General features: G+C 41.2%; 1 protein-coding gene across 9 annotated transcripts in view; it reads right to left on the bottom strand.

The window, feature by feature from the left end:
* Positions 1–4,091: 4,091 nt before the first annotated feature.
* The window catches only part of FBXW11 (F-box and WD repeat domain containing 11), a 123,364-nt gene continuing 112,641 nt past the window's right edge, over positions 4,092–14,814 (bottom strand). For 8 of the 9 annotated variants that reach the window (XM_045901337.3, XM_064596571.1, XM_045901379.3 and 5 more), the window contains 3 exons: positions 14,662–14,740; positions 13,210–13,395; positions 4,092–6,675 (listed from right to left, as the gene is read on the bottom strand). In XM_045901337.3, the coding sequence (XP_045757293.1) occupies positions 13,234–13,395; positions 14,662–14,740 (241 nt within the window). In that variant the 3' untranslated portion in view covers positions 4,092–6,675; positions 13,210–13,233. Of the gene's footprint in view, positions 6,676–12,356; positions 12,602–13,209; positions 13,396–14,661; positions 14,741–14,814 lie in introns of those variants that run through there. The other variant, XM_054513577.2, reaches the window with a different exon arrangement.

The raw sequence follows: 14,814 nt of genomic DNA, 5'->3' as shown, positions 1-14,814 counted from the left end.
CTGAATCTTGACCCCAGCCTTCTCACTGGTCAGTCCCAGCTTCAAACCCACCAGTGGCTGCCCACCGCTGCCAGAAGAGAGCCCCCACTGCTCAGCATGGCCACAGTTGGGCCCCTGGCACCCGTCTTGCCCTTTCCTTGCACCCTACCAAACTTTGTGCATTGTTGAAGGCACAGGTACACAGATTAATGACCAAAGAATGCATGCCCGGGACACACCAGCGGGAAGGAAAGATGTGCAGAGGGTCTGTTCATGCAAGGGGACTGCTCAATAGGAGGCCTGGCTCCTCAGGGACGCTGCGGATCATGGTGGCCAGGGAGCATGGAGAGGGAGAGGCGAGGGCCGCACGGTAAGAGGTCAGCGGTGGCAGCCAAGACAGGCTGGAATCAAGGCTAAGCCCAGCCGCTCACAAGCAAGACAGACCCGAGCCTCAGTTTCCTCAGCTGTCAAGTGGTCCTAACATACACCACACAGGGCTTCTGTGAGGATTACAACATGTGTAAAGCCATTCCCAGCAGGCCTGGCGCTCACTATTCGGTGGGTATGTTTATTCTTGTTGTTGCTGTTGTTGGCATTGAACCACCCTCTTCCCTGCATTGCCCACCCCTCTCCCCGCCCCACCACCTACACACACACACACACACACACACTCATGCACACGCACGCTGAGGATGTGAAATTCTCGCCTGTCCACTTGGGAGACACAATTCACAGAACCTGTTGGCATGTTGAGGTCTCCTCCTCTTCCCAGCAATACCCCCAGAGGATATAAGCTGACTACTTTTAAAGCTGGATTATTCTTAAAAACTAACAAAAGTTACAAAAGTAACTTGGCGTAGGTACTGTTCATCTGGTCCCTCTCCCTCAGTTGCACCCACTGAGCAGCCCAGGTCATTAACGTCCTCGCTGGGGACCGTCAGCGTCCTTCCGAGCGTCAGCTCCTGTGTTGCCCCTCAAGAGGCCCAGACGGGCCTCAGGCTGCCAGAGCACATTTGATTTTTGTCTCATCTCACACCATCCTGAGCCCTAACCTTTACTATACCTTTCTCCGCTCTGGACATTCTGTACCATCTGCTTAAAAACCACAGTAGAAGCTACCAAAAGCACCCGGCATTGAAGGTATACTGGTACAGTGCTTTGAGTAGATCTAAATTTAGATTTTAGACACAGCATTTTAGGTTATGTCATTTAATTCTTAAAGTGATTTTAAAATACTGTCTCCACTTCGAGGAAGCTCAGGTTCAAGGCAGAGAATGTCCTTGCTCCCGGGGCTGCTGCCAGTTAGGAGGCAGAGCTCCAATCTCAAGCTAGGTCTGATGACACCAAAGCTCATGCTCTTTTCCTCTCTGCCATCCAGTAGGCCGGTGCCCCCACAGGATATCTCTGGGCGTGATACCAAGTCCCAAAGTCTGCAGTGTTCTAAGAGCATTCCTTCTCAACCCCCAGAGCCGCAGGGTATTTGGAAGGAAAACACACGCAAGAACAGAAAGGTCCATTGGATCCAAAGATGGTGATAAAGGGTGGAGGGAGCTTAAGTTGTACTCTGTGAGATCCTGCCAGAACGCCAGTTTTAGGCTGTTCCTCAGGCATGTCCCACTACAGATTGTCTTTGGTCTTGTCACTCCCAGGCCAGTCCAACAACATACCTACTCTGAAAAATACAATTAAGTAAAACCTGGAGACAGATGAGTAAAAAGCCACAAAGTTGAAAGCAATCAACAATACAACTCCATTTATAGGATTCTGCTTTCCAGTTTACCATACTTGCACACACACAAAAGTTACTTAAGACATGCACTAGAATTCCTTCACATGGCTACACCTAACCAATAAAAATTTTTAAACACTGGATTAGGATTTCAGTGCATTTCGTGTGTGGGGTCCATCACCCCATCTTTGGGCAGATAAGCACCTGAAGATAGCCATGTACGCAGTCATCCCACATCCAAGTTTGAGTGTTTATGAGGTCTTAGACCCAGCTTTCGGCAACAAAAAGCAGGATCTTGGAGGTCTTGGAGCTCCCAGAATTTCCTCCAGCTGGAAGACCAAGTCGATCCTGGGCCCCAAGCCTGCCTTGCCGTAACGTGAATTCAGTCCCAGCACAAGATCAGGCAGCTGGTCTAAACACTCACAATGGGATTGGAGACGGTGGCTGCCAGCTCTTGGCTCCTTCCCCCTCCTCCTCTTGCCTTTTCAAACCCCTCCCTTGTTTGGTCATTTTTCCTAAAGAAACATGTATTGAGACATTCTGTGTGCTGGTCACTTTGCCACAAGGCATACCATTCAATTTGTCCCTTTTCTCTGGAATCTCTTCTATTCTCCAAGTGTTCAGTTAGACACAATATTTCAAGAGGTCACTACTAGAAATGCTTAACATCATGTTGGTTCAGGGATAGCAAACTGGTGCTCCAGTGATTGAATTTAAGAAGTCTCCCCCCCCACAAAAAAGTTGCCAACTTTTATAAATTGGGTCTCTACATAAACTGGATTTTCAGTTTTTCTTAAAAATTTAGACCTGGCATTACTGGGTCTGCATTCCTGCAAGCCAACAGATCATCCAGAGCTGGGGCATGTGCCCTCCTGGACTTGAGCTAGTGACACCTTCTTTTATACATGGAGAAGCTAAGACCCCAAAGGGGGTATTGCCACACAGCTAATTAGTAACAGGATTATTAGCCAGATGGTCCAACTTCCTTCCTCCTTATTAACTAGAAAACCAACAGGCTGAAATGGCAAAGCACCACTCTATCCTCTGATTATATATCCAAAGAGTTCTACAAAACCTCTCTTAGAATCTCCATAATCGATACGGGATGCATTTGTAGCTGTGAATTTCCTGCATTAACACCTCACCTGTTGGGGAAGAAAGAAACTATCATTTACTGAACACCAACTCTGTGAGGGTCGGAGGCGACCGGAGAGCTTAAGACCACCTGACACCTGAGGTCCTTCCCGCTCTGCAGCAGTGTTTGGGCTCAACATCTGTTCATCATGATGAGCCCAAAATCCCAGTGGTTTTTCACACTCAGCACAGGCAGGGATAGAGAGAGCTGTGAAAGATGATAGTCGCTATAGGAAAAGGCAAGAAACAACCTAAACTCCACCTCAAGGAACTTGGTACATAAATTATGGTAACCACTATTACACGGTCACGCCCACGAAGGAGGCAGAATCACATGCACGGACACGGAGGGATCTCCTTATGAATAGATGAAAAAGCAAAGCGCGGCACCGCACGTATAGCATGCTTCCGCTGCCGTTAGAAGGGGTGGGGTGGGGTGTGTACGTGTATAACATACACATGGATACATACACATAGCCTGCTATACACAGACTATTACTCACTGTCGAAGGATATACAAAAAACTGGATGATGATGAGTGGGGGACTGAAGGTCAAGGGTGAAAGTATCACTTTTTAGTCTTCTTATGGCTTACAAAGAGGTTCTCTTAACCATATGCGTATTACTTATTTTTAAAACATTTACGAGAAAAACGGGTGGAGGCAACACTGTATAGAAGTACTCTCATCCCCAAGGTCCACGTTACCAATTTGGTGGACTCATGGGGGGAGAGCCAGTTACCGGGAAACCTCTGCCACTACTCGGGACTTCGGGGCAGAACCCTGCACACGCAAATGGCATTCCTCCCGCTAGAGTCCTCAACCGGTGACGTGCGCATCTGCGAGCGTGGGAAACGGACGATCCCACGTCCGCCGCTCACAGGGGGCAGGCAGCAAGGGCACTTCTCACACCGCCACCTGCTCCTTCGGGACCCAGAGGATCCACTCACCCTCAGAGCCACTTGGGACACCAAAGGGGCCCCCTTCCTATTTTTCCAGTAACCCGGGAAGCAGTTAAGAACTTATGGGAAGCTAGCTCCCAGGTCCGGAGGTGAAAGCGAGCTTTCAGCGAAACACCCCCAGGCAGGCGCTGACATTCTCGCACACAAACCCCCCAAGAGCCAGAAAGCAGTCTGCTTTCAACTCCACTTTACAGAGCAGATGATTTTTTAGAACTACCAACCTTAATGGTACGTCAGTGAATTACTGAAAGAACGTAACAGTTTTTTGAAAAATTTCTTAACAGAGCATCAGAGTATTGCAACACTTTATTAAGAGTATTGGCTTTGAATTAGTAGCTGAAGTAACAATTGCATGAAGCCAGATTAGGTGTACTGCATAATACTCATACTTGATTTATTGACATTACTTAGCAATTTATTGGACAAAAGTCAAACTTTTTGTTTTTTATTAAGCACATTCCACAGTACAAAGCTGTCATGAATAATATCTGTACAATTTAACAGTTTCCATAGCTGTTCAGACACAAATTTATTTCAAACAGATAATTGGCAAACATAATTAATTACAAGTTAGAATTAGACTATCCCAGTGCTTTAAAACATTAATATAGCAGTAATTTACAGTTGCTCAATTATGGTTAGCAAAATAAAGTCCAGGGTACGGCTGGGAATTACTACTATAATCCCAGAAAGTCAGAATTCCTTGGGTGCCAAAGTCCCCTGCTATAATTTAGTAGGCACAATTCAAAGGTGGTGTGCATATTCGAAGGCCATGATCTCCCAAGGAACAAGAACTTCTATATTAAACATGCAAAAACAACAACAAAAAGTCCATTCGTTCAGAAGAATTGCCTCCTCCCCCCGCCCCTCCCGCACCCCTGGGCTCTCCTAACCAGTTTGATATAAAGCTGTCATGTGGAGAGTGGTAAAAGTTAACTCACTTCCACAACCACTGTCAAGCTTACAACATCTACCTCACAAATAGAGATTTCCTTATTTTTTTTTTTTTTTTTACACTTGGAGACTCAACTGCTCAAAAATAGAAATTAATTTGGTACCATGTGGGAGGGAAGGATGTATTTTTAGAAAAGGAAAAAGAAAAACTAAAAAGCCAAGCCAACCCAAGAAACAAATCACATACACACACATTGATCCCCACACCGTTCTCAATGCAAAGGACAAAACAGAGCCCAGGGCCCTTCCCTTTAGTAGTAGAGTGTGCTTCCACGGGAAGAGGTTTAGTCAACAGGAGGTTCTTATTGGTCCTTGGAAATGTTACTGACATTCCTTAATCTTTGGAAACAATGGCAAGGGGCAAATCAGAACCTAATACTGAACAAGGGAAAAGGAGTGCCAACCGAATGCCAAAGTCCTTTCCGTGCACGGTCAGCGTGATAGTGCCATCCACACATTCAGGCTGCAGAGCACTTGGGAGTTTGGAAAACCTGCCAGGGCCACAGCAGCAGGTGACACCAGAGATGACGGGAATGGGATTCATGAGCTTGAAGCTTTGCACCACATAGGAGTACCCTTCCACTGGAGATGGGCCTCTGAACCAACCTGACCTGGTGTAACGGGCTCCAACATTATGAGCAGGCCTTGTTAACACCCTGGTGAGGATGCGACATCCATGCTAGGATGCATGCATTCCAGAGCCACGAAACCCAGTCAATAGGGCCTTCTTGTTCCTCCCTTTCCAGGGTTACTAATGCACAGAATAATGATCTTTGACAGTAAAGTCAAATGAATACCATGGGAAGTGACCACTAGTACTCAGGAGTATTTATGACGAAAAGAAAAACAAAAAAATTTTAAGGTACCTCTCTATTATATATGCTACACAACGAATAAAACATTTTGTGTTAAACTTTAGAAATTACATTTTAAAACAAGATTCCCATTAAAAACACACACACCACACACATACACACAAAATGACAATGACAAAATAAAAATATCATATGAATACTGCAGGAAGGGTCCTAGGTAATCCACATCAACCCTGGTATCAGGTTCTTGAGCCCAGCCCATGGCTAAGTGCGAACACACTCTGTATTAGTGTCTCAGGCACAGGGGCCCTGACTCCAGCAACCTTGAGGTTAAACTGTTATGTACATTATATCTACATGCGGATACAGTATTTTAAATTAGGAGGCAAGCACACGTGTAAAAGTGTTACTCTACCAAATATCAGGAGATGGCTGGGGTACAGACAGAATAGTTAATAAAAGAAAAGAGCTATATTACCTGTTGGGAGATAATATAACCTGGCTTATAGTTCTTTAAATTAAAAGAAATTGGTACAGAAAGGAAGTATAATCCAAAAAATATTACTAAAACAATCCAGAGAAATTTTTCCATTGTCCAACATGTTCCTAATACAGGTCAGAATTCATAATGACTTGGACGGTCAAAAGGAGAATGCTAACTTCTGAAAAGGAAAGCCCTGGACATTCTGGGTAGGTGTTTGGCACCCAAAATTTCACCAAAGAAGAATGCTGTTTCTTAATATCAGACCAAAGTGCAAAGCAATATAAATTAGAGGCCAGTCTTCTCTTGATGGTCGATTTACTTCTGTAAAACAGACTGTACGTTCCTTTTATATGAACAATTTACATTTGAAGCATTAGATTTTTTTTTCACTGATGGGGGGAGGAAATGGGCTTCTGTTCTACTGGAAGTCGGTGAAGCTAAGGTATCCTTCTCAAAGTAGAGGCCGGAATCGGAGGTGAGAAATGTTGGTACTTGGAAGAGTTAGGCTGCTTTGCATCTACCCAGCGTCTAGAACCAATTCCAGCTTCTTAACTCAGCTGTGAAGAACTCCCTTAGGCATTTGGTAGCCATGTAGCCAGTAGTTCAAGACTAGGAAACCCTGGGAAAACAAAACAAAACAAAACAAAAAACAGAGGGAGTATGGATGGATATTCTGGTTAGACATGGAGATATACACCACAGTCCGTCCACATCCACACAGACATGTACTTGTGCACACATGACATGGTACTGAGTTTTAAATGTAATCAGCATCAAAAATAAAAGCTGCAAGTTGTTCTGAGTGTAGTACATACCAGGCATCATATTTATTTAAACCTTGCAACAATCTTATGAGGTAGAAACTATGATATCATTTGATGAGTAAGAGAATGAAGGCTCAGAGACACTTAGTTCAAAGCATTAGCCATTAGGGGACAGAGAGCGGACTCGAAGAGATGACTGACCCTATAACTTGTCAACTGTCAGTGCTTGCTAAACATTATGCATATAACAAAATATGCTTCATGTTAGATTTTATATTTAGTATTATCTTTTATGACATCCAGAGCCTACGAGGGCTGGTCTCGTATCTGCCTGAGAGCCCTCACCTATCACTGTAAAACAAAAATATGAAAAAGCTAGTAAATAAAGTATTCCTTCTAAATAGAATGCTAATCAGAAGTTACTTCTTTTTTAAATAAATCATTTATAAAAGGACAATATGGTGTAGAGGGAAAGACTACTGAACGTTACACATTGTTTTGACCATGACCTTGAGTCAGAAACACATTTTAGTAATAATCTCTACATTCATCTATGTAGATAAATATGTACACGCACACACGCACGCACATACCTAAACTTATCATTACTACATACAATGCAGGCTGACATTTTCTATTCTAAATTTCATCAAAACAAAGTCAAAATCCATTAAAATGACTTCACAGTCACTAATGGGTCACAATCCTTTCCAAACACAGCACTAAACCACTGGCCTAGAAGATTTAAAAGTTACCTTTATGTCTAAAATTCTCTGACAAAAAAAGAGAGAGGAGAGTGATTTTTTTAAAGCTTGTGTGTTTTTTTAAAGCAACTTCACGAAAAGGTTGTCAATTTTCATAAAGATCAAGAATCCTTCTCAATGAGTTCAAGAGACATTTAATTTCATTCACTGCTGTTTTCGCATGAAGGATCTTTAAGAGTATTATTTGTAAAATAGTAACGCCCACAGATAAGAAGCAGGCACTCTCAAACACTGCTGGTGGGAAAGTAAAATGACTTAACTCTTCTGGAGAGTAATGTGACTCTGTGCATCCGAGTCTTTAAACATCTTACCTTTTAACCTAGACACTGCAGACATTTCTAGAATTTATCCAATGGTAACGAAAGCAAAGATTATGGGTGCCTGGGTGGCACAGTCAGTTGAGCAACCGACTGTTGGTTTTGGCTCAGGTCATGATCTCAGGGTTGTGAGATCGAGCCCCAAGTCGGGCTCCGTGCTCAACGAAGTCTGCTTGAGATTCTCTCTCCCTCTCCCTTTGCCCCTCTTGCTCATGGTCTCTCTCTCAAATAAAGAAAATAAATCTTAAAAAAAAAAGGCAAAGATTAAGCTAAAGAAATGGTCATGGCAATGTGTTTTATAACAGCTAAAAGCTGGGGGGCAATATACATACATAACAGGGCCTATGCAAACAACTGAATATTACCTTTGCCATTAGGAATGGTAATTTAAACAATACTGACATTATGGACATAGAAGAGTTTTGCAACAAATGAAAAAAAAAGTATTTTAAAAACATGTACATTTCTCAGCCATAATTTTAAGAAGCCTGAAAGGACATATATGAGGAAATTAACAATGGTAAGCCATGAGTAGGAGTTTATTTTCTTCTTTTGGCTTATCTACTTATTCTAATTTCCTAATAATGATCATATATTGTCTTGTAATAAAAAAGAGAGCTACTGTATATATGAGGCTCTTAGGAGTTAGTAATTTTTAAAAAATGACTCAGCAAATAAATCTATTGCTAAATTTCCTGACACAGAAATACTCTTACCTTATATTTTAGGGTTGAATATTTTACTGCAAGGTTAAATCATCATTAGGGTAGTGTTTCTTATTATGCATAAATCTTACAGTATCACATGGTAATAATTTTTTTCATGTTACAATAAATGAAAAGAATTTGGAAAAGAGCAGTAAAATCTATAGAGCTGACTGCCAAGGTTGTCAAAAGTAATTCACTTTGAAGAAACAAACACATTTGAGGTTTCATTGTTTGTGCTGCTTAAAGAGCAGATAAGATTTTTCCATTGATTTATAATTGTGGATCATAACAAGGGCAGTTGTTCTGAGATTCCCAAAAAGGGGGCAGGAGGAAGGCCTAGAAGAAGTAACACCAGTTTCCCTTCCACCACAGCCAATGAGAGAAACACCACTGGCGATCATTATTTCATTTCTCAACCAAAGAAATCTTGTTTCAGGGCACTTAAAAGTAATATATAAAAGTTATCCAATTTGTGGAAGTTTACTATGTTCTAAATTTCATCTATTAAATATGCCAGAGAGGGGAAACATACTATGGATGTCTTGGATTTTATCACGTGCCTCTCAAAACAGAGTATAAAGACAAAAAACACGTATCAAAAATACAAAAGAGTTATGCTTAAGTTGTTCTCGGATACACCTATTCCCCTGAACCTATCCATTATTCCAGAAGCTCAGCTATAGCTGCAGTTGGCCATGTCCTATTTTATGTGCTTCCCTTATGTGGAAAAATAAAAGCAGAGGCAGGATGCAGCTAAACCAATATGCAGATGAAAACGTATAGTTTAAGAAAGAAAAAGAATGAAGTTTAACAGAAGATGTGCAAGGCTTCTACACTAAAACCTGCAAAATACTACCTAAGAGAAACTGAAGACCTAAATAATAGAGAGATATACCATGTTCATGGATTGGAAGACTCAACATTTGTTAAGGTGTGAATTCTCCCCCAAAATGATATAATTCAATGAAGTCTTAATTATAATCCCAGCAGTCCTCTTCACAGATTTTGACAATCTAATTCAAAACTGAATGTGAAAACCTAAATAACCTAGAATAGTCAAAACAATTTTTTTAAGTTGGAAGATTATTATACACTATGGTATTGGCGAAAGGACAGCCACATAAATCATGGACTTAGAATATTCTGAGTCCAGAAATTGACCTACAAATAAGGGGTCAAATGATTTTTGGACAAAAGTGCTAAAGCAAATTCTATGGGAAAAGGAATCAAATAGTGCTGAACAACTAGACAGCTATTTAAAAAAAAAAAAAAAAAAAGACCAATGACGTTCTCATCTCACACCATACACAAAAATTAACTCTAACTGGATCAAAGATATGCTGGTCCAAATAGTAATCACTACCTCCATGTAGCTATTTAAATTTAAAGTTAAGTAAGGTATAATTAAATACAATTAAACCTTCAATTAAGTTCAATTAAAATATAATTTGAAATTTAATTCCTAAGTCACACTGGCCACATTTCAAGAGCTCAATAGCCCCAAATAGCTACTGACTACCAGAGTGAACAGTGCAGCTATAGAAAATACACAGTCATCTAGTGACAGAAAGCAGGTCAATGTTTGCTAAGGCTGGGAGGGGTCAGGCTTTGACTACAAAGGTGACAGAAGTGAACTTTTAGGGGTGATAGAAATGTTCTTACCTTGATTGTGGAGGGAGTTTCAGGGATTATACACATTTGTAAAAACTCACCAAACGGTACACTTTAAATGAGTACAATTTTTACACAAATCGTACCTCAATAAAATTGATTTAAAAAACAACAACAGGGGCAGGGCAGAGGGAGACCTGTACATCTAGGTACCTGTCTATGTAGGGAACCTATCTAGTACCCGACCCTGTCAGTTCAGATGACTTACTCCAATTTTTTACTGAGTTATATGTTTGCTGAAAATGACTGCAGGAATACACTATAGCTGTCACATGCTTATCTGTTTAAGGGCAAATTCTTATGTGGCCTAGGAGAAAAAACACAAATAGGTCATTTTGGCCCCGGGTGTCACCTGCCCAACAAACATCAATAAACACTTAACAATACACTTATGCACTCTACTGAACACTAGAGTTCCACAATAAAAGGAGCTCCTCAGCCTTGGGAAGGAGACAGGCATACAAACTATTTCAGTATCAAATAATAAATTAAGTCAGATGAAGTACAGGGGCAAAGGTGGGGGTGTCTAAAAGCCATAATAACACACACAAGGGGAGGGATACGGTAGAGCTCTGCACTATTATAATGTAATTAGAGAAAGAGAATTCAGTCTGGTTGCCACTCTAGGTTTTTGGAAGGGAGTAATGGGAGACTGGGACACGGGGAGGGTGGATAGTGAGGACAGAAGGTAACAGCTAGACGTTGAAACTCCTGTCAGCTAAATGAAGTAGTTGAACCTCAATCCTGAAGACAACAGGAAGCCAGTAAGGCAGAGGATGGCAGGGGCAGGGCTTAAGAAGATCTTCACTGAGAGCAGAACGGAGAGTTGGAGAGGGAAAAGAAAGACCAGAAGGGAAATCAGTTTTCATTTGGGTCCATTCCTCCTTCCCTGTATTTTCCTTAGGATTTCTGGGAAGGGAGGTTGAAGTGGGGAGGAGCAATCATTCAAGAGATCCTTGTCTTCTTCCTCTGTAGTTCCCTATAGTATCTATTTTAAGACTCGATTCAATAAATGTAATATTTCTGCCATAAGGGTTTTTCAGCTTATGAAGAATCTATCCAGAGAGAAAGCAGCAAGCAGATGGTCACTATCATGAGAGATGGTATGAACACACTTGGGACCAGGGACAGCACCTATATATGTGGCTTACATGTCATTACTGCTCACCTCCTACACCCAGGCAGACATTGACAACCCGTCACAGCACCTATCCCTTTGGGGTCCATAGAGGGTCCCAGAATTCTTTCAAAGGCAGTACACCAGCCAGGCACGGCTGATCAAACTCAGCCAGCATGAAGAAAAAGCTTATTTGCCATTCCTGATGCAGACCCTTGGTTTATCACTAATAGATGGCACAGGGGCAAGACCGGAGGTCAGCAAACTTTTCCTCAAAGAGCTATATAATAAATATTTTAGACGCTGCAAGCCATGTCGTCTCTGTGGCATCTATTCATCTCTGCCAATGAAGTATGAAAATGGCCAGAGGCAATATATGTAAACAAATGAGCATGGCTATTATAATAAAACTTTTTTTTTTTTAAAGATGTTGTTTATTTATTTGACAGAGAGAGAGATAACGAGAGTAGGAACACAGCAGGGGGAGTGGGAGAGGAAGAAGCAGGCTTCCCGCCGAGCAGGGAGCCTGATGCGGGTGAGCTGAAGGCAGACGCTTAACGACTGAGCCACCCAGGTGTCCCTATAATAAAACTTTATTTATGGACACTAGAATTTGAATTTCACATAATTTTCATGTGTAATGAAATAGTATTCTTCTTTTAATTTTTTTCAATTATTTGAAAGTGTAAAAAGCTGTTCTTAGCTTGCTTCGGTAGGGGAATAAAATCAGGCAGTGGAACAAATTTGGCCTCTGGCTGTAGTCAGCTTACCCTTGGGTAAGACAAATTTCCTGGACATCTGTGTTTTCGGTCTTAAGAGTCTTAAGAAATATTAGAAACAATGGTAACTTGGTGATCTAGGAACCCTATCTTTTCATCAAAAAGAATCTCACAATTCTGCACGTAAACTTCCTTTACACTTTTAATATTTAATGGACGGGAAAATATATAATGATAAAGAGCCACTAAGTATTAAGTAACATTTTAAAATAAATATGAATTTTATTAATCAGTCTTTACATACATATATACACAGTAATACAGATAAGTACAAACGTATTTAGTCCATCTGCAAAGTTTAACATGCACAGAATTTATTGGCCCCTTGCAAAATTTTCAGAGTTGGAAATACTGCTCCAGATGAACAGGGCCATCGGTTCCCAGGACACAGCCAAGTAAGGCTTCTCATCCTCTAGGTTGGACACCCTTAGTAATCAAAACATGCCATCATCAATGGTTACAATGGCTCTAAGTTTTCCTGTAACCAGAGCAAAGGGCTCTGCTTCCAGGGTACCTGTTGTGTCTAATGGATGAAGAACGGGTTTTAGGGCCTTTCTCAACAAACACCTTTCTTTGATCCCTCTTCTAGTGAACAGTGGTGGTGGGTGGATTATAACAGGGGCAGAGGGAGAATTTTGAGTGTTCGGTTGATGGTGATTTTTTTCTTTTCAAATAAAAGAACTGAAAAACAGGAAAGAGAAAAAGGAGATTCCTACACCCTTAAACAGAATTTGAATGACTTTACCTGCGTTAAATTGATATGACCTAGGAAACCATTTAGGAAAACAGTTTTAAAAAACAGGAATCACATTGTCTGCCAGTGTGAAAACCCCCAATATGCAGGATTCCAGTTTCAACCTTATTTCAATGTGACTATAAAGATCTAGCCTGATACTGGAACTCTGCAAAGCTGAGGCAGGTAATAAACACTAACTAACCACCTCGGTTCCTACCAACGGGGAACCCAAATCACAATGCTGCCCCAAAGGGAAGGTGAATTCAACGAGCAAGATTAAACATGGGGAGGTACTCACCTGAAACGGGTAAAGTGCAGACTGTTATCTGGAGATGTAAGTGTATGTTCTGGAGGGAGAACGGGTCTCGTTCTGGGCACTGGGAGGCACATTTAAGAAATCCCAAATCAAAATAGTGTCATCGTGGGAGCTGCTGATGATCTGAAATTCATCAAACTGCAGCCGAAACACACGTCCAGAATGTTCCTGTGAAATGTAACAAACTGATGAGTAAAATGAGACCTTTACAATCCCTCAGATCTCACTATCAGTGACCTGGCACAGGCTGAAAATGCAGCTACTTATCCATGCTTCCTAAATAATGTTCCAGAGTTTACTGAGCTTTGTCCTTCACCCCAGGAGCAAATACTTTGGCTTTTCCTCCTAAGCTTTTTCTTTGAATTAATCTTTGTATTTGAGATCCTGGCTCATTAATATGTCAAAGAAGAAAAACTATGTGATCGCTTCACCAAGGATCTTGGAAAGGTAAACAACAATATTAAATACCCATGCTTGATACACTGTAAAAAGCAAAGCCAGAAGGATAATGTTTTTTTTTTTTTTTTTTTTTAAAGATTTTATTTGTCAGAGAGACAGAACACAAGCAGGGGGAGAGGCAGGCCGAGGGAGAAGCAGGCTCCCCGCCGAGCAAGGAGCCCGATGTGGGACTCGATCCCAGGACCCTGGAATCATGACCTGAGCCGAAGGCAGCCGCTTAACCAACTGAGCCACCCAGGCGTCCCCAGAAGGATAATGTTTTTAACATTACCAAGAACATCTATCTGAACCACAGCCAAAATCAAAATTAATGGTGAAACAGAAGCATTCTCATTAAAATCAAGAAGAAAACAAGAATGGCCCTAACCATAGTTCTGCATGTTCTAATCACTGCAAGAAGCAAAGAAACCAAAATCAAAGGTAAAGCTACTGAAAATAAGAACAATCTATCAGTATTTTCAAACAACTGTCTCCTCATCAATGGAACAAAACCAACCTATTAGAAATAATGAGCCTGCCAAAGTTGCTAAAGCAAGATTAACATATAAAAATAAAATATTTTTATATGCCAAGGCAATAATCCAGACAATATAGACTGAGGGGAAATTCCATCATAATAATACAAACATGTGCTGTATTATAAAAATATAATGTAACCAGATACCCACAATTAAGAAATCTCCCAAATCTATAGGAAGGAAATATTTTGTGCTCTATGAAGAAACCAATCCACCTACAAATGAGGATGCCTGCTTTCACATTTTAAGTTGTATTAATGCTCCTTAGGAAAGAGCTCACTGTAATGTAAATGTCAAATATTCTCTGATTTTGGCTAAACAAAATGAACAAAACGGTGCATTTCTCTGAAGGCACACTGTGAGATACACAGCTTTCTTGTGATACACCTAGGCAGGGCTATCTGCAGGTAGCCATCCTCCAGCGCAAGAACCGCTCTCATTTCAATAGATTACATACCACCAATGTGCGCAAACACAAAGTGCTTGCTGGGGCCCGAGGGTCCAGAGCAGCTTGCAAGTCCCAGACTTTAATTTTCCTAGAAAAGAAAAGGAAATTGCAATTAGTAGAAAAGTTACTATTTTATGTACTATCAAGCACTACCTTTGACAG

The sequence above is a fragment of the Mirounga angustirostris genome, unplaced genomic scaffold (genome assembly GCF_029215605.1).
Source record: "Mirounga angustirostris isolate CCGP_5_RB_7025 unplaced genomic scaffold, mMirAng1.0.hap1 SCAF_7, whole genome shotgun sequence".
Lineage (NCBI taxonomy): Eukaryota > Metazoa > Chordata > Mammalia > Carnivora > Phocidae > Mirounga > Mirounga angustirostris.
This window is presented reverse-complemented; position numbering and strand designations above follow the sequence as displayed.